Source organism: Vitis riparia, chromosome 19 (genome assembly GCF_004353265.1).
Source record: "Vitis riparia cultivar Riparia Gloire de Montpellier isolate 1030 chromosome 19, EGFV_Vit.rip_1.0, whole genome shotgun sequence".
Classification (NCBI taxonomy): domain Eukaryota; kingdom Viridiplantae; phylum Streptophyta; class Magnoliopsida; order Vitales; family Vitaceae; genus Vitis; species Vitis riparia.
Genome location: NC_048449.1, coordinates 15,782,232 through 15,804,425, shown reverse-complemented (window position 1 = coordinate 15,804,425; position 22,194 = coordinate 15,782,232). Strand labels below are relative to the sequence as shown.

General features: G+C 35.7%; 1 protein-coding gene and 1 long non-coding RNA gene across 3 annotated transcripts; one reads left to right on the top strand and one right to left on the bottom strand.

Annotated features, from left to right (window-relative positions):
• The first annotated feature begins 605 nt into the window (after window positions 1-605).
• On the top strand, window positions 606-9,038 carry LOC117909441. The gene is made up of 2 exons (XR_004650365.1): window positions 606-958; window positions 8,808-9,038. It is a non-coding gene; the product is annotated as an uncharacterized LOC117909441 (long non-coding RNA).
• An 8,638-nt stretch (window positions 9,039-17,676) lies between these two features.
• LOC117908627 (receptor-like protein EIX1) lies at window positions 17,677-21,540 on the bottom strand. Of its 2 annotated transcripts, none has more exons than XR_004650228.1 (2): window positions 18,052-21,540; window positions 17,677-17,847 (listed from the first exon to the last, which is right to left on the bottom strand). XR_004650228.1 is itself a non-coding variant. In XM_034822287.1 (2 exons), the coding sequence occupies exons 1-2, from the start codon at window positions 21,513-21,515 to the stop codon at window positions 17,819-17,821; spliced, it is 1,521 nt and encodes a 506-aa protein (XP_034678178.1). In that variant the 5' UTR covers window positions 21,516-21,540; the 3' UTR covers window positions 17,677-17,818. The 2 variants fall into 2 exon arrangements, 1 of the variants encoding a protein (XP_034678178.1); XM_034822287.1 differs by having other exon boundaries at window positions 20,024-21,540.
• Between the last annotated feature and the right edge of the window lie 654 nt (window positions 21,541-22,194).

The window sequence follows — 22,194 nt, the reverse complement described above, 5'->3', positions numbered from 1 at the left end:
ATTTATATATAATATAAAAGTTTTAAAAGTATTATCTATAATTTACTTCTTTTATAATACTTTATAAATAAAAATTGAAAAAAAATTAAATTTATTTAAACATATTTAGTTAGCAAAATTGTAAAACATGTTTTTAATGTTATAAAACTTTTTTCTATTTTAGAAAACCAAAAACTATTTTCAACAATAGTTTCTAAATGGGTACTAAGATTTCTTTCATGTTTCTCTTTTTCTTTTCTTGATGTTTTTTATTATTAGATGGAACATTAATCTTATTAAGTGTACCAAATATTTAAGTTAAAAAAAACATTTCTATCATTTCAAAAGAGTTCAAAAAATATGTACCAAATATTATTAAGCGTGAAAAAAAAATTTGAAAAAATGAAAAAAAAAAACAAATTGGTGATGGATGGGCCTAGTATAAAATAGAGAAGTAAAAGGATAAATAATGTAAGACGCTCTCCCAACTGACCTATCCCCGCTGACGTGTTAACAGTTATACTTTGTTTATATAATATTTTAATTAAAAATAAAAATCCAGTCATTTCCCGCCTTTGAAATAAAGAGACATTCATTTCAAAACCCCTCCAAAATCCCCACTCCCTCTCTCGAACTATAGGGTTTCCATCTCCGAAACCTCCCTCTTCAGCTCTCCCCCTTAGGGTTTCAATTTCATCCCAATAATGTACATAAAGGAGATCTGCTTGGAGGGCTTCAAATCCTACGCCACTCGCACGGTCTTCCCTGGCTTCGATCCCTACTTCAATGCCATCACGGGCCTTAATGTTGGGCATTACCAATTTGCAGCAGGTCCGCTTCCAATCTCCAGGAGCTGGTCCATAACAAAGGCCAAGCTGGGATTACTAAGGCCACCGTGTCGGTGGTGTTCGATAATTCTGATAGGAGTCGGAGTCCGCTCGGCTACCAGGATTGTCCAGATATTACGGTAACACGGCAGGTGTGTGGGGTTTGCACTGATTTTTAGTTTTTTAGTGTATTTTTATAGCCATTTTGTAAATTTTAGGTTTTCTGACTATTGTGAATGTATTATCCATGCGAGTTTTTGACAACTGCATTAAAATAAAAAGAAAGATGTCCTGTTTGGTTGCTGAGGAACTGTTGAGAAGTATTGTAATACTATTATGTAATGTTATGTTTTGTTATTTTTTGGTATGTATGTTTTAGATTGTTCAAATTTGAAAGAAGAAAGCTTCATATGGGTGAAATTGTGAAACATGTTTGCTTGTATTCAGAAATTGCATGATCCTTTGGATATGATTTAAGCCTGTTTTCAGTGTAATTAGTTTTTTATTTTTTGGATTTCTTTCTTTCTTTCTTTCTTTCAGTGAAATAGGCCAATCTTAGAACGATTGCACTTGAGAAATTGGTAAAAATGTTAGATCTGGGGGGATTTTTGTGCATTTTTCAGGCACAGCCATTTTTTTTGTGGTGCTTAAACTCGCAACAAATGAAATTATGTCATTTTTCTTTTTAGTTTTTGGTAATTTCAAGAACTTCCTGTTTGCTTGCTGAGACAAGAGACAAATAACTAGAATAGAAATTTGACTTCTCTGTTTATGTGGTTTTTTGTATCGGCAACTGAAAAGGATCCTAATTAAGCTGAACAGTTGTAGTACATTGAGTTGGGTGAGGTTTGCAGATCCTATGGTCCTTAGTAATGGAACATGAAGATTCAAAATTTTATCCAATGTTTTGTTTTCCTACCTTTCTCAGCAACTAAATGAAGGACAAAGTCTTATCTTTTTTCCTTTTTTTCTTTTCTTTTTTTTTTTTTAAATTTTAATAACATAAGAACTTAGTCTAGTTTTTTCTCTTCACTCTGGTATAAACATTGTTATCTAAGGGTGTTAAAAACTGACCAAATTCTTATGACTTTTTAAAACTATTTTGGTTCTTCTGTTGATGGCTCTATTCTAGATGGTAAAAAACATAAAAAAATGGAAAAAAAAAAGAAGATAAAATTATAATTTTGGGATTTACTAAATGACAAGAATTCTATTCTATTACTGTTTGGATCATCATTTTACTTTCCATGGAAAATTTGTACCAAAATTAATCAGCATTAAGTCATTTCACATATTTTTCCAAAAGTTAATTGTCACTTTTATGTGATAACATATGTAATACACCTAATAATCGGTTTGTTCCAACTACTGCTATGCTAATGTCCTTTTGGACCTTCAATGCATTGCTTTTATTCCAACTTAGTCTAGAATTGTTTGCTTACTTGGCAGATTATGGTTGGTGGAAGGAACAAATACCTGATAAATGGACACCTTGCCCAACCTAGTCGAGTTCAAAACCTTTTCCACTCTGTACAGCTCAATGTTAACAACCCACATTTTCTCATGATGCAAGGGTGCATCACCAAGGTCTTAAACATGAAACCTCCTGAGATTTTATCTATCCTTGAAGAGGCTTCTGGGACAAGAATGTATGACACAAAGAGAGAGGTTGCTCTGAAAACACTTGAGAAGAAGCAGAGCAAAGTTGATGAGATTGATAAGCTTCTAGACCAGGACATATTGCCTGCTTTGCTTCTGAGTTTTCTTAATTAACATATTCTTTGAAAACAATCTTCTTGTTGTGGTTTATTAACATATTGTAATGTTAGTATTGTATTAGGTGTTAATCATGGCATAAAAATTTTTAAGCACTTGCTTTGCTTCTGAGTTTTCTTTCAAAAGATATACCTAACAAACTTGAGTGTGATCATCAATAAATGTGATAAACCATTGTTTTTCATTAAATGTTTAACTTGTGAAGGACCTCAAATATCACTATGGAATAATGAAAAAGGTGATGATGCTTTGTATTTTAGAGGAGGATAAGTGGAACACACATACTTGGCTAAGTGACAAATTCCACATTGAAAAAAAATCTCCATTATGAAATAGTGATGGAAACAAAGTTCGCAAACATGAAAAACTTGGGGGCCTAGTCTACAATGTCACAATATTATTTCTTGTTACAACTTGCAATTTAAGTTTGTTTATTCAATTCATCTTCTCAAAATAATATAACCCCTCATATTCTTTGGCATTGCCTATCTTCTTCTCCAAAGTAAGGTCCTGAAACACATAAGAAGACTCAAAGAAATGAGCACCGCACATTAAATCTCTAATCAACTTACTAATAGAGGGAAGATTGCAAGACAAATATAGAATATGCAAAACAGAATGTAGTTCAATACTAGGGTTAATTCTAATATTTCTAGTTCTTGTCACTATTGAAAGAGATCCATATGCTATTTTAACCTTGAAACTTCCTAAACTAGATTGTATGACGAGAATAATTTTTCATAGCCCTTCATGTGATTTGTGGCTCCAAAGTCAATCATCATGGTTCTGGATTATTGTCGTAACTACCAAGGGTTGAGGAAAAAATTACCTCTCTATGCTAATAATGAAGTATTAGTGTCTTTTGATGGTTTTGTCATCGATTAGGAGAAAAAAGCAACATTCGCCAAATTCTTATTAAAAATAAATTAGAGGTACAACCTCTAATTTATATGAAGCAGAACGTGAAACAGACCTTAATTCTAGGAATAATAATATCATATCTCCTAAGATTTTATTGCTATTAATCAGCAACATTTATTCAAAATGAAAAAAGTCAAATAACGTTCGATTAATAGTTGATTATTCAACTACTAGTTTAAAACAAAATATGCCCATAATTAGAATGATTTTATTTTATTTGAATTATCTTCCAACACTCCCCCTCAAGTTGGGCGGTACAAATTGAACGTGCCCAGCTTGTCTACTAGTTGCTTGAATGATCTTCTTGATAGTAATTTGGTGGGTACATTTGCTAGTTGTTATTTTGTTGGTACATAAACCATGCAAATTGTACTATCTTCAACCTTTTCCTTTATAAAATGTTTGTCAACTTTCACGTGTTTAGTTCAATCATGATGAATTGGGTTGTGTGATATGTTGATGATCACCTTATTGTCACAAGACATCTTCATTGACATCTCCTCCTTCACATTAATTTCTCGTAGAAGTTGTTTAAGCCATGGTAGTTCACACATATCATGAGCAATAGCATGAAATTCCGCCTTTGCACTACTTCTAGTTACTATTGTTTGCTTCTTATTCCTCCAAGTAGCTAAGTTACCCCACACAAAGGTGCAATAGCCTGAAGTTGATCTTTGATCATCTATGGTACTTGCCCTGTTAGCATCCGTGAACCCTTCAATGCTTCTTGTTTCATTTTTTCTAAAGAATAATCCTTTCCCTATAGATCCTTTAAGATACTTTAGAATTCTATACATGGCTTCCATATATTCTTTGTAAAGAGCATGCATGTGTTGACTCACAATTCTTATTGCAAAAGCGATGTCTGGTCTAGTGTGGGAAAGATAAATTAGCATCCCTACTAGACATTGATATCTTGTGGTGTTGACAGGTGTGCTTTCTTTTTGTTCTTCAATCTCCTTTACCGAATCCATTGTAGCATCCAAAGGTTTACATCCTAGCATCTCGGTTTCCTTCAAGAGATCTAGAATATATTTTCTTTAGGAAACTGATATTTCACTCTTTTTCCTTGCCATTTCCATCCCTAGAAAGTAATGTAGAGGTCTTAGATCTTTGGTTTCAGACTCAGCAGCCAGCTTCCCTTTTAATTGTTCATTCTCCATTAAATCATTTCCCAATCACTATAATGTCATCCACATAGATCATGAGAATAGTGACTTTACAATCATTGTGATGATAAAATAAGGTATGATTAGATTGATCCTATGTATATCCATGCCTCATGATGGCATTGGTAAATCTCTTGAACCATGCATAAAAAGACTGTTTCAGCCCATAGAGAGATTTTCTAATCTTGTAGACTTTTCTTACCTTCCTTCCTTGATCGAATCTAGGAGACAATTCCATGTACACTTCTTCTAGGTCTCCATTCATAAAAACATTTTTGATGTATAGTTATTGAAGTCACCAGTCCAGATTTGCAGCAAGGGATAAAAGAACTGTTATGATATTAAGTTTGGCAATTGGGGTAAATGTTTCTTGATAGTCAATACCATAAGTTTGTGCAAATCCCTTAGGTACCAACCTTGCCTTGTACTTTCAATGAACCCATCTGACTTTTATTTAATAGCAAACACCATTTGCATCCAACAAATATATTTCCTCTGGGCTTGTCCACTAAATCCTAAGTTCGGTTTTTTTCCAAAGCTTTCATTTCCTCCATCAAAGCTTCTCTCCATCGAGGATCTTGTAGAGCCTCATAAATATGTTCCAGAACTTCTTCTCCTAAAAGTTTGGAAATAAAAGCTTGAAATTGAGGTGAGAGGGTGTTGAGTACATGGTCAAACACCTTTTCTCATGGCTATAGGCAAATTAAGGTCACTTACCTTAGGAAGGACAGTTTGTTCTGATTCTTGACAGCACTATTGGTCCATTTTGGTTTCTACTATTCTTGAGTTACTCCTCCTTGAATAGACACGAAGTTTTGGTTATTGTAGTGAATCTCTCCTGCCTTGAATCTGTTTTTGTTGTTGACACCCCAAGTCCGGTTGGGTTCGGTTGTTTTTGGTTTGTTAGTTTCAAACACTAGTTGGTTAAGGAGGTGATCTGGCTGTTCAGGTGGGTAAGAAGGCTAGTTTAATAGTTGTTTTGGTGATATAGTCGGGTTAGGCAAAAGGTTTGATGGTTGTTCTGGTAGTAGGCTTAGCAATAATAATTCCCAAAAATTCTCTTTATCTATATTCTGCCCCTGAAGTGAATTTTTGGAGAAAAAGGTTGGTTCTAAAAAAAATGTAACATCAAAAGTGACAGTATTTTTGTTTTTTCGGAGAGCAATGACGATACCCCTTTTGTGTGGCTGAATAACCAAGGAAGACATAGGCTAATGCTGTAGGATCTAGTTTGGTTTGATTTTGGTCAAGAACATGAACAAAGGCTTTACAACCGAAAACCTTAAGGGAAAGTTGGTTAATGGACTGAGTTTGTGCATATAATTGAAGGAATGTTTTTAATGGTGTTTGGTAATTGAAAACTCGGGTAGACATATGATTTATAAGATAATAAGTTGTAAGAATGGAATCTCCCCAAAATTGTTTTGGTACATTTGTGGTAAGCATAATGGATCGGGCTACTTCCAATAATGTCTATTCTTTCACTTGACCACTCCATTTTGTCGAGGTGTATCTATACACGAACTTTGATACATAATCCTTTTTTCTAACAAATAATTCCTCAAAATGGTGTTAAAATACTCTTTCTTGTTATTCGTTTATAAGACTTGGATTTTAACATTAGATTGGTTTTGAATCATTTGATAAAAAATTTTGAATGTTGGTTTTGCCTCATTTTTTTCTTTCAAGGACATAGACATATAGTTCGTGTGATCATCAATAAAAGTGATAAACCACCTTTTCCCAATTAGACTTTGTAGACGTGAGGGACCCCATATGCAGTGTGTCATTGCATAAGGTTTGGATTCTTTATAGGGTTGAGAAGGATAATTGGACCGTTGATGTTTAGCAAATTGATAAATATCACACTAAAAAACATCTTTATTATTGAAAAAAGAATGAAACAAATGCTTCAAATATTGAAAATTAGGATGACCTAACCTAAAGTGCCACAACACTATTTCTTGTTGCTTAGTCCTCTAGGAAGATTCACAACCAACTGATAGAACTTGTCCATCCTTGGTATTGTCTTCCTTGAAGTTGTGGAGCCCTCCATATTCCTTAGCACTGCCAATGCTCTTCCTTGGACAACAAATTACATGATAATTTTGGGACATGGAGAACATTGAAAAGGGTTATATGAGGCCCTAAAATTATAGTACCAGCCCCTGCAACAGTAGCGAGAGATCCATATGCAATTTTGACTTTAATGTGTCCAGAACCTGGAGTATAAGTAGAAAAAAGACTTGCACATCCTGTCATATGGTCTGTTGCCCCTAAATCTATGATCCAAGGGTTAATTTTTTCTGTTGTTCCACTCAAAGCAGTCCAAAATGTGGGCTAGGAAGGACGAGTTAATGAGATTTTGGGATGTATTAGTGCCTGATTATGCTGGTACCAAGGCTGAGAATGGTGTTAACAATTTGTAGAGCTGCTCTAATTGCTCCTTGTTTAAGGAAATATTGACAGAGCTCTCTCCTCTCTGCTATTTAGTATCTGAAGTGGTCTGATATCCCTTGGGTTCCCTCTTAGTGTCTTGGTCATCTCTGAAATTCGGTGGTCTGCCATTCAGCTTCTAGCAGTTTTCATGGCTGTGATTGGATCTCTGACAGTGATCACACCAAAGGTTGTCATTTATTCTGTTACAAGTACCTCCATAGGAACTGTCATCTTTATAGGCTGTCAGGGCTGAGTAATCAGCAGTAGTATTGCCAGGAACAATAGGAGTTTTTACCCCACCAACCATCACACGTTTGCATGTTTGTAATTTTCGATATTTTAATCCTTCTTCATCAACAACAACAGCTTGTGGTGCAGCAGTAAAGTTTGATTATGGATCAAACTTCTTGTGCTGCCACTCATTCGCCTTAACATTGTAACTCAACTTTTGTGTTCCCCTGTTCATTATGAATTCCTAGTCAAACTTTTTTTTTACTGTTGTTTTATCATCATGAGAATAAGGTTCTCATTTTGTGGAGCTTGTAGGAATTCTTTTCCTTGTAGAACTGCTGCCTAACTAGCATCTTTTAGGATAAGGATCGGTAATGATCTCAAGCCTGTTGCTCATGCATGTATCACTTGCAGAATGGGGTGAAGATCCTGATGCCTTCCAGATATATTGCTTATCAGATCATGAGCCCTTCATTGGCACTGCCACCTTCGCTGTGCCTGAAATGTAGGAAATATGCCAACAAGTTGACCAATCAGTACACCATCAACCTTGAAACCTTTAGTTTCCTTAAAAGCCTTTAAGAATCATGGAGCACCATCTCGAGTTATGATTCCAAGATGGTCAATGTGCTCCTTGGTTATTGCAATACCAATATCTGTTACAATTTGGTTCCAAATGTTAACAGCAAAAGAGTTGTTGTCTCAAATTTCCAGCTTCATGGATCTTTGGAAGCATCCTATTAGAATAACGTTTTGAAAGCTGAACTGCAATTTCGACTAGCTCCACATCTCCATAGACATAAGTCCTAATATTAATTTCGTCCTTATCTGCTGGAATATACATAGGGAAATGCCTTAGAAGGCCCTGAGCTGCTTACATTGAGGAGGCTTCTCTCATCATTTGTTATCATATGCAGACTAAAATTGGTCATCCCCAAAGGAACTCTCAGTTTCGTCGATATCAAAATCATGAAAATCAGAATCTGGAATATTGATTATGTGCCTTAGAAACATGTCTTCTTGTTAGATATGCATCCAACCAATTTCTCCTACACTTCATGGTCTGAACTCTGCCCCCCCATTTGGGAAAACTTTAAGGAATGAATTGGAAATCGTTAACTTGATGCTTTCGAGACTATCTTTTCTGATTCATCTTGAACTGTTACATCATTTTCTGTTTGTTCCCATGTTAAAGCAAGAAAACGCAAATGGCGGTAGCATCTTGACATGCCCTGTGTTTCCTAATTGACTCGTGAATTTCTCAGCCTTGAAATATGCTTTTGAGATGCCCATAATGAATTTCATCCTTTCCAGAAGATATGGATTGGAGTTGAGAGAAAACTAAATTTCTCTTTGTTTCATCTTTTCATGATAAGAATAAGCTCAAGTGCTTTAAAGTCATTTGAATGGGATTGCTCAACTATTGATTTCTCAAAAGTTCTAAGTGTGGAATGGTTCAATGCAGAGCCTAGACTACTTGAAGAGGCACATGCCAGCCGTTGGTTTATTTGTCTATGGACGGTAAATTCCTTGTTTACTGCAAACTGAGATAATGTACTTGTTTTGAGGAATGTCGAACTCCCTGATTGGTGTTGAGGGAGATATTCAAGCGGTTCACTTGCCACACATTCGTTTTTCTTTTAAAAATCTTAAACAGAACATGAATAAATAGTCTGAAATAAGCTCTTATCTCTTACATTCCTAACTCCGGAATAAGTATGTTGAATGTAGTGAAACTCATAACTACAATCAGCAAATTGGGAGTCTCTCCAAACTGGGAATGTCGTCTTCAACGCCATAGACTGAAGGGCCTTTACGAGACATCCCGAGGAAGAGGAATAACACTCACGATCAGGGAATGGGCAGGTGGGTGCTCTGTGAAAAGAAATAAAACAGAGGATAACGTCCCCTGCTTTGAATTTCCATCACCAGTCTCCTCAGGTGAAGTGGGAGTCTTATTAGCCATAAAGAAGCAATCGACTGGCTGCTACTAATGTAGTTAAAACTGATTGAATTAATTTACCAAAATAGGATCAAAGGAATCTGGTTTGTCCAATGGAAATGCCATTAATGAAATCAATAACCTTTTCATCTCGGCACTTTTAAAGAGAGCAATCCGCAGCACGACTATATGTTGTACACACTCAATGCCTTTTGAAACATCTTTACTATCATTCCCAAATCTCGTATAGAGTGGAGCCGAGTGGTGCCGAGCAAGGCGTTTTGAAGACCAAACTGAATGAGGATGTGAATAAGTGTTGATCCTTAACAGTCTCCTGGGCCATTTCCTTGTGTGTATAATTCTGTTCTCCTCCAAGCGCAAACCAGAAGGCCAAACTCTTAGTTCCCTCCTGAGCATCACTTTCAATTCTGCAATATGGTGCTTTGATACAAGTGCTTTCATGCCAATCATCAACAAACTACATAAACCAGATTTATTTGCTTATTTACCACCTGGACTTCCTTTCTATTCTGTCCTTCAATAGAGCAAACACGATGAGATTTCCAAGAGACTGACGGCCATCGAACATCCTTAAAATTTATTTTTTTGTCTTGCTTTGAATTCCAATCATCGGTCTCCATAAGTGAAGGATGAGCCCTATTAACTGTAAAGCAGTTTTTGGTAACTATAAATGATGTCAAAACTGATCTAACCATCCCATGTCCCCATCTTCTTTATGATTACCAGAAGTTGCTTATCAGAGGTTGGCAAGCCATCTTCAGTATTCCATTATTACTTTCTTAGCAATAGGTTTATGAGTAATATAGTTGTGTCCAGATTGAGTTCTGAGCATCTATAGTTGCTGCCAACATGAATTCCTCCAAATATTTCACTATTATAAACAAGAACACTGTAGGATTCAAAAGGGCCACGTGCTCTTGGGTGGTGCACCAAAAGATAACCGTGCATGAAGAAACTTCATGCACGTGGGGCCATTCCTAGGCTCACAGCTTGTTGAACTTGTGTCACCTCAAATCGTCCTTCTAGCTTTTTGGGTGCTGAGAATGAGAAGAACTAAATAGCATTACATGCTCAGTTGAAGGCGGCATCCAACCTTGTGCTTCTTCTCATCGAATTTTCCTCCGACAGTTCCATGGCTCCACTGGCTCTGCTACTGCCATTAGCATGGAGACTATTTTGGGATCTTGAGATGATTCCAATGTCTTCACACATGTAGTTTATCATCTTTGGATGAATAAACGGGTGCGAAAACCAGTATAGAATCATCCATTTTAGCCTAAACTCCATAGTGGATGAATAGACGCATCTACTAGCTGAACTGTGGCTACTGGTATGTCAAGGTCGTCTTGGGCAATGATGAGAAACCGGATGAGAGAGGTTAGCCCACTAGGGCCCACCCAGGAGCTGCTTCTGGTTAATTTATGGTTACCGTCTGAAGAGCATGTTACAGAGAGAAAGGAAAGTGAGGATCATGGAGAGAGTATGATGGGTTTGAAGTTGAAGGTAGAGGGTGTGAGGAGTGATTGTGTTGAGTATTGTGATGGGAAACAAACTGATGGTGGTGGGTATGAAGATTGGGGAGATAGTGAGTTTGTCTTCAGGTTTTAGGCACGGAGTTGTTTGGCTTGGGATTTGGATTGGATAGAGGAAGGATTTTGATGGAGGGCTTAGTAGAAACTTTGGTTGGCCATGCAGAAGAAGTCACATGTACCAAGGGCTCGGGTGGGAAAGAGCTTGATTGATTGCAGCTACAAGTGTTGTTTCAGGAACTGAGCTTTCATGTTACTGTCTGAATGCACAGAAATCTCTTCTCCCAGGTAATATGGAAGGGATGCAGCATGATCCAAGTGAAAGGGTATCACCAAAAGGACATCAATGGTTGAAGGATCAATCTCGTCAAAGTATGGCAAAGCAACCGTGCCTGTGTATGCGAGAAGAATTCCACAGTCAAACAATATGGTTTTCCTGCTTGGGTTTTTCCTATTTTGAGCCAACCCACTACTTTGATTGGTGGTGTTTGCTGACAATGACCTTATAAGTTGGATAACACATTTATTATTGATATCTGGAAACAACATTTCTTCAATCATATTCTCTGTTCAGACTCTTTTACATAACAGACTACAGAGGATATAAACATCTCCATGTTACCCTCGTGTGCTTAACGCTTTGAATTTGGTAGAGAAACAAATAACAAAAGAAATTGCCCCCATACTCCCACCACCCACAAACATCTGCCAGTACCAGCAAAAATCCAATAAAATAAAACACCGTTATGGTAGAGAAAAGATGATAGATAGAGCATACAACACTCATTAGCTTGAAAATCATTATGTTATTTATATTCTTTAATTTAACTATCATTTTGATTAGCACCTTGAATGATCCGAGGCAACTTTAGCAACCCAAGAATGCTCAGAGCCCTGTTGAAGCCATTCTTCAAGTGTACAATGCTCAGAGCCCCAGACTCCTTCAAAATGCTCATATCTTTGTTGGAGGCAACTACTTCACGGGATTGATTCCTTCAAAACCACTTCTCCTTTCTGAACAATGTGGCTTGGCGTAAACTGTCACTCTTAATGATTTTAACATTCTACCAACAAAACAAATATAAGATAGCTTTGCACATGAACACAGGCCAGCTTCAACTCAGAACCCTCAACAAAACCAAAAATGGGTCTCCAAATTAACAAATAAACAGTACTAGATGAAAGGGACCCAGAAATTCTCATGCCATTAAAGCACATTTTATGTCTTAAACCCCCTAGAAAGGCCATTGCCTCTACCTGATCTCCAGTGGAACTTGATACCCTTGTCAACATGCATGCCAGTCAAATGTAATCTTGCCCACATTTCACATCCCAATCTTCTCTTCAGTTTTGCAACTAGTATGACACTCATATCATCAGTAGTGAGAAAATTCGTGCCCCAACTCCAAAGTCAAGTGGCCATCACCCGTAGACTCTTGAAGGACCCTCATTCAACCCGAAATGCTCACTATTCTTTTTAGTGATCAGATTTCCAGCCCCAGCTTTGGTACTCAGCAAGAAAGCAAAGGTATTGCTCCGAAGCTAGAAGTCTCTTACCATCTCATCCTGGTCCAATGCAATACTTCTCCAACACGCCAACAAAATGGTGATAGATACCAGGAATATGTAGACTTCTCAAAGGCTGTCTGACCAAAGTTATTGTATCCTCACCCAGAGACACCAAAAATAGAGGAATATAGGGAAGAACGAAAACAGGGGCAGAGCATAAACGAACAAATAAACGAAACATTAATGAATCTTAACCCTATTTCATGGATTGTCAATGAGCTACATTAGGGTGGAATAAAAAGAAAGTTGGGGCATGATCTTTAATAATCAGATTTAGTGATGGATCCATATTCAAGTTATTCATAAAAAGTGAAATGCACAGAGCCAAATGAGCCAAAGTAGAACCAGACATAAAGTACATAAAAAAAAATGGCCTCAGATTCCACAAGTATGCATAGTATCTAATGTCCACAATCAAGCATCAAAATGAACCTAAAATCAGCAGGAGGCAGGGCCGAAAAGTGTGAAATGGGAGTAATCATACCCTCTGATACGTGTCATCCCTGCAGATACATTTTCTACTGCCCTCTCACAACCCCCCGGCTCTTTCTACCACCAAGACACTCCACTACTCTCTCTAAAACAGCCAACAAAAAAACCAAAACCTCATTGCCATGTGTCTTATCCTCACAGTCTGCCACCAGAATATCCTCTTTTGCCACCTGTCTTTTACAACTCACCTTCCAAAAGGTGAAAATAGAACGAAAGATGACTAGAAAGAATTAAGTCTCATCTAGAACCAAAATGAGGGATCTACACCGTCACTACTTGTTCTGATAGAAAGAGCTCATAAGAAAATATTAATATAAATAATATTTTTAATAAGAATTGAAGTCTTTTATAATTTGGTACATCCAATCCTATTGCTTTTGGGACTCCCATCTGAACATGAATGGTCCATGATTTCATTTTGGAACCCATAAGGAAGTGATTGGGGGCCGATCCCCACCTCGAAACGCACTTTGGAACCTTTGGTACATCCTTCACAAAATTTGGTACATCCTTCATTAAATTTGGTATATCCGATCCTATTGTTTCCGGGACCCCCATCTGAACATGTATGGTCCATGATTTCATTTTGGAACCCATAAGGAAGTTATTGGGGGTCGATCCCCACCTCGGAACGCACTTTGGAACCTTTGGTACATCATTCACAAAATTTGGTACATCCTTCATTAAATTTGGTACATTCAATCTTATTGTTTCCGGGACCCCCATCTAAACATGTATGGTCCATGATTTCATTTTGGAACCCATAAGGAAGTGATTAAGGGTCGATCCCCACCTCGGAACGCACTTTGGAACACTTGGTACATCTTTCACAAAATTTGGTACATCTGATCTTATTGTTTTCGAGTCCCCCATTTGAACATGGATGGTACATGATTTCATTTTGGAACCCATAAGGAAGTGATTGGGGGCCGATCCCCACCTTGGAATGCACTTTGGAACCCTTGGTACATCCTTCACAAAATTTGGTACATCCTTCATAATGTACCAAATTTTGTGAAGGATGTACCAAATTTTTTAAAGGATGTACCAATGTTGCCAAAGTCCGTTATGAGGTGGGGAACGACCTTCAATAACTTCCTGAGGGTTTCCAAAGGAAGAAATGGACTATGGAAATGGAGATAAGTGTTCCGTTAACTCAAGGATTGGATGTATCAAATTTTCTCAATGATGTACCTAGGATTCCAAAGTCCATTTCGGAGTAGGGAACGATCTTCAATCACTTTCCAAAGATTCCTAAAGGAATAAACGGACCATGGGTAATAAGATAGAGGTTTCTATAGCTCAAGTATGTACCAAATATTTTTAAGGATGTACCAAATTTTGTAAAGGTTGTACTAAGAGTGGCAAAGTTCGTTCCGATGTAGGGAATGACCTTCAATCACTACCTAAGGGTCTTTAAAGGATAATATGGATCATGGGAAGATAGATAGGGGTCTCGATAGCCCGAGGATTGGATGTACCAAAATTTCTTAATGATGCACCAAATTTCCTTAAGGATGTACCTAGGGTTCCAAAGTTCATTTCGGAGTAGGGAACACCTCTAATTACTTCCTAAAGATCCCTAAAGAAATAAATGAACCACGGGTAATAATACAGAGGTCCTGGTAGCTCATGGATTAGATGTGCAAAATTGTTTTAAGGATGTGCCAAATTGTCTTTAGGATGTACCTTGGGTTCTAATGTCTGTTTTAGGGTGGGTAATAACCTTTAATTCTTTCTCAATGGTCCCTAAAGGAATATATGAACCATGAAAATGAAAATTGGTTTCTTGGTTCCTCTAAGAATGGATATACCTAGGACCCCAAAGTTCTTTTTAGGGTGGGCAAAACCTCAAATTACTTATCAAGGGTCCCAAAGGAATATATACACCATGATAAGTATGATAGTGTTTCCGGTTCTCCTAAGCATTAATTTACCTTCTTTTTTTTAAGGATGTACCTATTTTTTATGAAATTAATATAAAAGGTTAAATACAATTTTTTATGAAAATACATTTTTTTATATTTTATTTTAATTAAAAATTAAAGATTTTAACCAAAAAAAGGTAGATCCACAATCAATTTAAAATCATGAGAAAAATGATAAAAGCTCCATCACTTATTGTGATTTTGATATGATAAATTTAAAATGAAAATTAAAAGAAAAATAATGTAAATAATAAAATAGTATTACAATGATATTTTTAATTTTACATGTGATAGAATTTACAAAATAAATAAATATTTTTTTAGTATTAATATAAAAAATCTTATATCATAAACTTCTAAATAATAAAATGGAAATTTAAATTTAAACCTTAATTTATAAAATGTATTATTATAATTAATATTTAAAATCATTATTATTTGTGGGATAATATTTTCATTTTGTCCATTATATATTTTGTTTTATTTAATTTGTAATATTAATTATTTATTATATATTATCATTTTAAGTTTAATATGTCAAAAAAAATTAAAATCAATAAATATAGACAAATTAGAGAGTAAAAATAAATTAAAATTAAAGAAGTTTTATGAGAAAATGCACGAGCATATTAAAAAGAATATAAAGGAAAAAAAAAAGAAAAATAACAATAATAACTATAATAGGTGACAATGGATTATGGTGGCAGGAGAGTAAAAAATAAAATAAATAAAAAAGTGGAAATGTGACAAGTGGTAAGGGAGATATATTAATGTGAGAAAAATAATAAAAATAAATGACACATGTACTTGTTAACAGGTGATATTAAATTGGTGTGTAATTTGTCCTTTACTTTTGAAGGTAATTGTGGAACAAATTTGAAAACACTATTGGAGTGCATGAATAGACAATATTTTTTCTCATTTTACACTAAAAATAAAAATAAAAAAGTAAAGTTCCAAAATCTCATATTTTTTGTAGTTGGTGTATGGTTGGATGATTTTCCCTAGAAACAAAGCATTTGCCACAACATCATGCTTCAAAATCATAACAACTAGAGCAAAACATCAAAATAAAATAGCTAAGAAATCTAATTAAAGACTTTTTTTTTTTCGATTCAACTAGATATATTCTTTGGTAGACCAATGTGTTTTAAGAGTTCAAGATCAAAGAGGAATAAGCTAACAAATTTAAGAAAAACCCTTATATTTATGCTTAACAAAAAGTGAACGTATAAACCATTACTTTCTCCCACATTTTTTCTGAAACCATGCAGAAAGAAAACACACACCTCAAGCGAATGTATGAAATCAACAAGAGATAAACTATTTCAAAGTAATAAACTTACTTTTCAAGATCCTTTTTGGTTCTCTTCCACTTCATTTTGTTCTCTTCTTTTCTTGCGTTTTTTCAAAAACTAGAGAAAAAAAAATCACACTTTAATCAAATGAAGAACCTTTTAGAATCCTTTTAGACAGATAATCAACAATAATATGAAAATTTGCAAAAAAACAAAAAAAAACAAAAAAAAAAAAACATTAGAAGACCGAAGAATGCGTTGTAGTCTACCATTCAAAAGATAACCCTTGGTTAGTTCTCTTTCTCTTTCTTTTTGCACTTTTAAACTCTTTAATTTTTTTCCAGGGGTAATTTAGTCCAAAAGGGGCCATTCTTTAGGTTTTAAAAAAGGCAGAGGTCATTTTCCAAATACCAGCTTATTTTGGCACCTTTAACCAAATAACCCAAAATATATCTCCTCTAATACGTGTCATCCCTGCAAAAGACATTTTCTACTACCCTCTAACAACCCCCTGGCTCTTCCTACTACCAAGACACTCCACTACTCTCTAAAACGACTAGCAGAAAAACCAAAACCCTCACTACCACATGTCTTACCCTCATAGACTACCACCAGAATATCCTCTTTTGCCACCTATCTTTTACAGCTCACCTTCCAAAAGGCGAAAACAGAACGAAAAGTGACCAGAAAGAATTAAGTCTCCTCTAAAACCAAAATGAAGGGTCTACATATTCACTACTTGTTCCGATAGAAAGAGCTTAGAAGAAAATATTAATATAAATAATATTTTTAATAAGAATTGAAGTCTTTTATAATTTTAAATTTAAAAAATCATAGTAAAGAATTATTGAAAAATATTTTGGATAAAAGATTTTATCATAAAGAAATAAATAAAAACTAATAAATACAAAAACTTATAAAAGAATGGTAATATAAAAGTTTTCATTTTTACCACTTTAAAAACTTGATAGGACTTGATTCTTAATGGCTTTTATAAAATATAATTATTCTCTCTTATTTTATATTTTTCAATCATATTTTAGTCATCCTAGAGTTGAATTATGTTAAAATAGAGAAAAGAACAAGAGATTTTTTTAATTGCTTAGAAAAAAACCTTTTATTAAGAAAAGAAGTTAGACTTAATATTCTATAAAATTGATGAAAACAAAATATTCCACAAAAATTATCTGCATGTGAGACAACTTCAAGTGAAAAAGCTTTGATGACAAGAAAGAAAGAGTTTCCCATTTATTAGAGTAATTTAGTTTTTTTAGAAAGAGAGAAACAGATCATTAATAACTTGCGAAAAAAATTTCTTTTTTCTTTAGTGTTGAAATTATGATTTGATTATTAATAATTGGTTAAAAACTTATGTCATACATAACCAAATGCCATTATCCTTTATTTTGTTTTAATTTTAATGAATACAAATTAGTTTTAGAGCTAAAGAAATATTTTTAAAATTAGAAAGTCGGACTCTAATATACCTTTGATATCCTTCTATAATACTGTTTGGATGAATCATAAAGTATCCAAATACCCAATAAAAGCATTGTGTAAGGAAGAAAAGAGATAATATGTCACACAAATTTCTGAATGAAATATAAAATACGCATCTAAAGAACATAAGCAAGAAACCTATTACATCCCAAGATCAATCATAGAAGGGAGGACACAACGATTTGCATTCAACCATGCTAATAGGGCAAGAACAAGAGTTGCAGTCCTGCAATTAACACAAAGTAAAAATTAGTGTTCATCAATTTGAAAAAATCCCTTCAATTAGTTGCATGGAAAGAAAATTTGCTTTAGCATTCGTGATTTATAAATTATATCCCAAGGATATGTAAAGGCCTACTTTTCTTTGACAATTGTTAGCCTTCAAAAACAAGTACAAATGAAAGAGAGGGAAAGAGGGAGAGAATTTTACCATTTAGCTTTGAAGACTCCTTTGTAATCTAGCCATATTTATTGCTATAATCACGTAGAGCCAATCTTTTATTTTATTCAAGAATTGGAAATAGGCATATCTCCATGATTTGTTGAGTAGTAAAGTTCCACACACTCCCCAAAATCCAACAATGAATCCAAGAGCAACGCTAACATAAAACCACATGTCATTTCCATCTTGCTGAATTTTGTCTTCAATGTTATGAGTGGGAGAATCTTGCTTTATTTTATCTTCAGAACACTTTTTCAAAAGAGGCAATCCACAGAGTGCAGGATTTCCCTTGTAGGAATCAATATTGAAGCTTTGAAGTTGAGTACCTTGTGGAATTTTACCGGACAAGTTGTTGTCAGAGAGATCTAAGACACTTAGATCACTTACTTCAACAAGGCTAGCTGGAATTTCACCAAAGAGTTGATTTTGAGACAAATCAAGAACCTCCAATGATTTCAATTGACCAATTCTTGCAGGGATCAGTCTAGTCAAATTGTTCCTTGATAAGTTTAATGAAACTAATTCTACAAGATCAATTACTTCTTCTGGAATTTCCCCCGATAGTTTGTTGCTTGAAAGATCAATACTCTTTACAAGCCCAAGGGTACTTTTATATTCAAATTCTCTTCCTTTCCATTTAACCAATGCCCTATCAACATAAGAGGCATTCCTAAAAAGTGGAGGCAGAAAGACGGGAAAACCATGGGGACCATGTATGACTTGTGCACATGAATAATTATGAGCAATGACCAAGCTCCCTTTCTTAGTCATGGCAGTGAAACCACCAACACATCTCGGTACAACACCTAACATATTGTTGCTAGAGAGGTCCAATATTTGAATATTTTTCAATTGGCATAGCTCTGGACATATACCTCCACTGAATCTATTAGATCCTAGGTTTAGAACAACCAAATTTGGGAGGCTTCCTCCAATCCATTCTGGTATTTTTCCTGATAACTTATTTTTTGCCAAATCAATGAACCTCAAACTTGTACAATTCTTAAAAGACAAAGGCAATTCTCCGGTTAAATTGTTGTTCCGCAAATGTAGTGTCTGAATTGATCGCAAGGAGCCAAATGAATTTGGAATTTGCCCAGAAAATTTGTTATTTTCCAAATTAAGAACTACCAACCTTTCCCACCGCGCCAAACAATTGGGCAGCCCTCCCGACAACGAGTTGTTTGAGAGGTCAAGTAGAAGTAACTGATAACCAACTTTACATAATAAAGAAATGGACCCCGATAACTTGTTATTGGAGAGATCCAACCATTGCACATCATAAGGAAGTTGTGGTATTGAACCCTCAAAACAGTTTGAGCTCATATCTATGATAAAAAAGTACCAAATTTTGATGATAAATTCGGTAAGGTCCCATTGATCCGATTGTTGGAAATACTCAAGGTATCGATAGTTGAGGTTACATTCCAAAACCAGTCTGGGAGGACATCTAAAATTTCAGAATTGGAGATATCAAGCTCACTCAACTGGTTTTGAGTACGAAGCCAACTAGGAAAACGAGGTCCCAATTTGCAGGAGGCTAATCGTAGAGAATCCAATTGAAATGGAGGAACCCAATCCAAGCTCATGTTGAAAGTGAGAGAGTTGGAAGATAAGTTTAAATAGGACAACCAGGATAGATTAAAGAGATGGGCTTCAGAGATAGTGCCTTGCAATGAATTTGAGGCAATATCCAAGGAATCAAGTTTGGCCAACTGTCCAACACTTTCAGGTAAAGTTCCATTTAGTTGATTAAAATCAAGATGTAACTCTCTCAAGGATGAAAATCCAATGAGAGCAGGAACTGATCCACTAAACTGGTTATTCGATAAAAACAGAGTCTCTAATGTGTCATTTGCACAGGCCACAAAGTTTGGTGCAAGCTGTCCAGAGAGATTGTTTCTATCCAACTCTAATTCTTGTAAGTTACATAAATTACTCAAGGATTTTGGAATCTCACCTTGAAGATGATTCTGAGAGAGATAGAGGTTTTTAAGAGAAACCATCTTCCCAACTGTATCTGGAATGGAGCCCTGCAGTTGATTGAGAGAGAGATCAAGATGTGAAAGTAAAACCATCTTCCCAACTGTATCTGGAATGGAACCCTGTAGTTGATTGAGAGAGAGATCAAGATGTGAAAGTAAAACCATCTTCCCAACTGTATCTGGAATGGAACCCTGCAGTTGATTGCAAGAAAGATCAAGATGTGAAAGTAAAACCATCTTCCCAACTGTATCTGGAATGGAGCCCTGTAGTTGATTGCGAGAGAGATCAAGATCTGAAAGTAAAACCATTTTCCCAACTGTGTCTGGAATTGAGCCTTGCAGTTGATTGTAAGAGAGATCAAGATGTGAAAGTAAAACCATCTTCCCAACTGTATTTGGAATTGAGCCCCGCAGTTGATTGTTAGAGAGATCAAGATCTGAAAGTAAAACCATCTTCCCAACTGTGTCTGGAATTGAGCCCTGCAGTTGATTGTAAGAGAGATCAAGATGTGAAAGTAAAACCATCTTCCCAACTATATCTGGAATTGAGCCCCGCAGTTGATTGAAAGAGAGATCAAGATATTCAAGGGAACTCATGTTCCCAAAAGCATATTCCGGAATCGAACTGTTTAAATGATTGAAAGAGAGATCAAGATGAAGGAGGGTGGTACTAAAGTTGAGCAGCCATGGGTATATTGAAGAAGTGAGATAATTCCAAGAGAGATCAAGGAAAACAAGAGGGACAGAGGAATTCCCATGGGAAAGAGACGGAATGGTGAGTGAGGGGATGGGAGGGAGATAACAGTGTCGTAAGTCCAAGTGAATGAGAGAAGGGAGTTTATTAATTGCTTGGGACCAGTGGATGGCTTCACTAAGGTCAACAGAACTCAGGTCAAGGTGTCTTAAAGAAGAAAGACGAGAAAGCCACTCCAGGTTCCCAGAATTCAAGTGATAATAATTATCGCTGAGATCAAGGGAAAGCAAGTTGGAAAGATTTCCCAATTGAGTGGGAACAGTGTGATTGAAATGGGCATGAGAGAGATTGAGGTACTGCATTCTGCTGAGGGAACCAAGGAATGGAGGTATATGCCTCCCTTCAAAATCATTACAGCTGAGATCCAAATGAGTCAAGTGCTCCAATTCAAGCAAGGAAGGACTTATGTCGCCTCTAAGAGACTGGTAAATACCATATTCATCATATTCTTCATTTGGCGGGGCAAGAAGATGAAGCATGATGATGTGACCAGACTGGTTACTACACTGGACTCCTCTCCATTGGCAACAATCTCTGTTGTTGTCTCCCCAAGAGGAAAGAAGGCCAAATTGATCGACAAGGCCACGTTTGAAGTGAAGGAGAGCTTGTCTCTCCCTCTCTATGCACCCAGTAACATTCCCCAGGCCAGGTTTGGCACATAGCAGCAAAAGCATAAGAAAACTAAGAAGGTGTTGAAAGGACCGTCCTGCCATGGTCTGCAAGTAATAGAAGAGAGGCTTTGCAACTGATGTTTTTTTCTTATGAATTCTGAGGAGACCAAGCACTCACATATATATAGTATCTGTTTGAGTCTACCATATGAACGCAATACCAAGATTCCTTCCACTTTTATTTATTGAAGAGTGAAATTCATAATTTTTGTATTAAAAACTGTTTTCTAAAATCACTTTTGTTTAAGTTAATTGAAATTCTTATACCACTCAGTCCGTGAAGCGGCGTAGTCTGAGAAAACGCGGCAAATAATGAAAGACTGAGAAACGACTGTGAATTCAATCTTATTTCACTGCGTCCTGACCCAAAACGGCGTAGTCCCAGTTTGAGAAAACGACGTCGTTTTTACGTTTGGGTTGGAATAAAACCCCTTTCTCATCTGGGTTTAGCACAGTTGGAAGGCCTCCAACAGCTGATTTTTCAGTTTTCACTACCCTTGATTTCTTTTTAGCACTATTAAAAGTTACATAACAGTTTTTGAATTAAACTGTTTTTTCTTTTAAATGTTATAAATTCTGGTTTTTTTTTTTTTTTCCTATCTTTTCTCTCCTTGTAAAAAGCCTCTCCCAACACCATGGTCCATATCATTTTACACACATCGGTATACTTTTACTTTTTAAAATTTTTAGTCTAATATATATATAAAAAATTGAATAAATA

Coding starts and splice junctions, on each gene's coding strand:
- LOC117908627 (XM_034822287.1), bottom strand. CDS start 21,515: ATGGCAGGACGGTCCTTTCAACACCTTCTTAGTTTTCTTATGCTTTTG. Junction 17,848..20,023: donor CTCTCAGAATCATCTTCAAG/GTGAGATTCCAA, acceptor TGTTAATTGCAG/GACTGCAACTCTTGTTCTTG.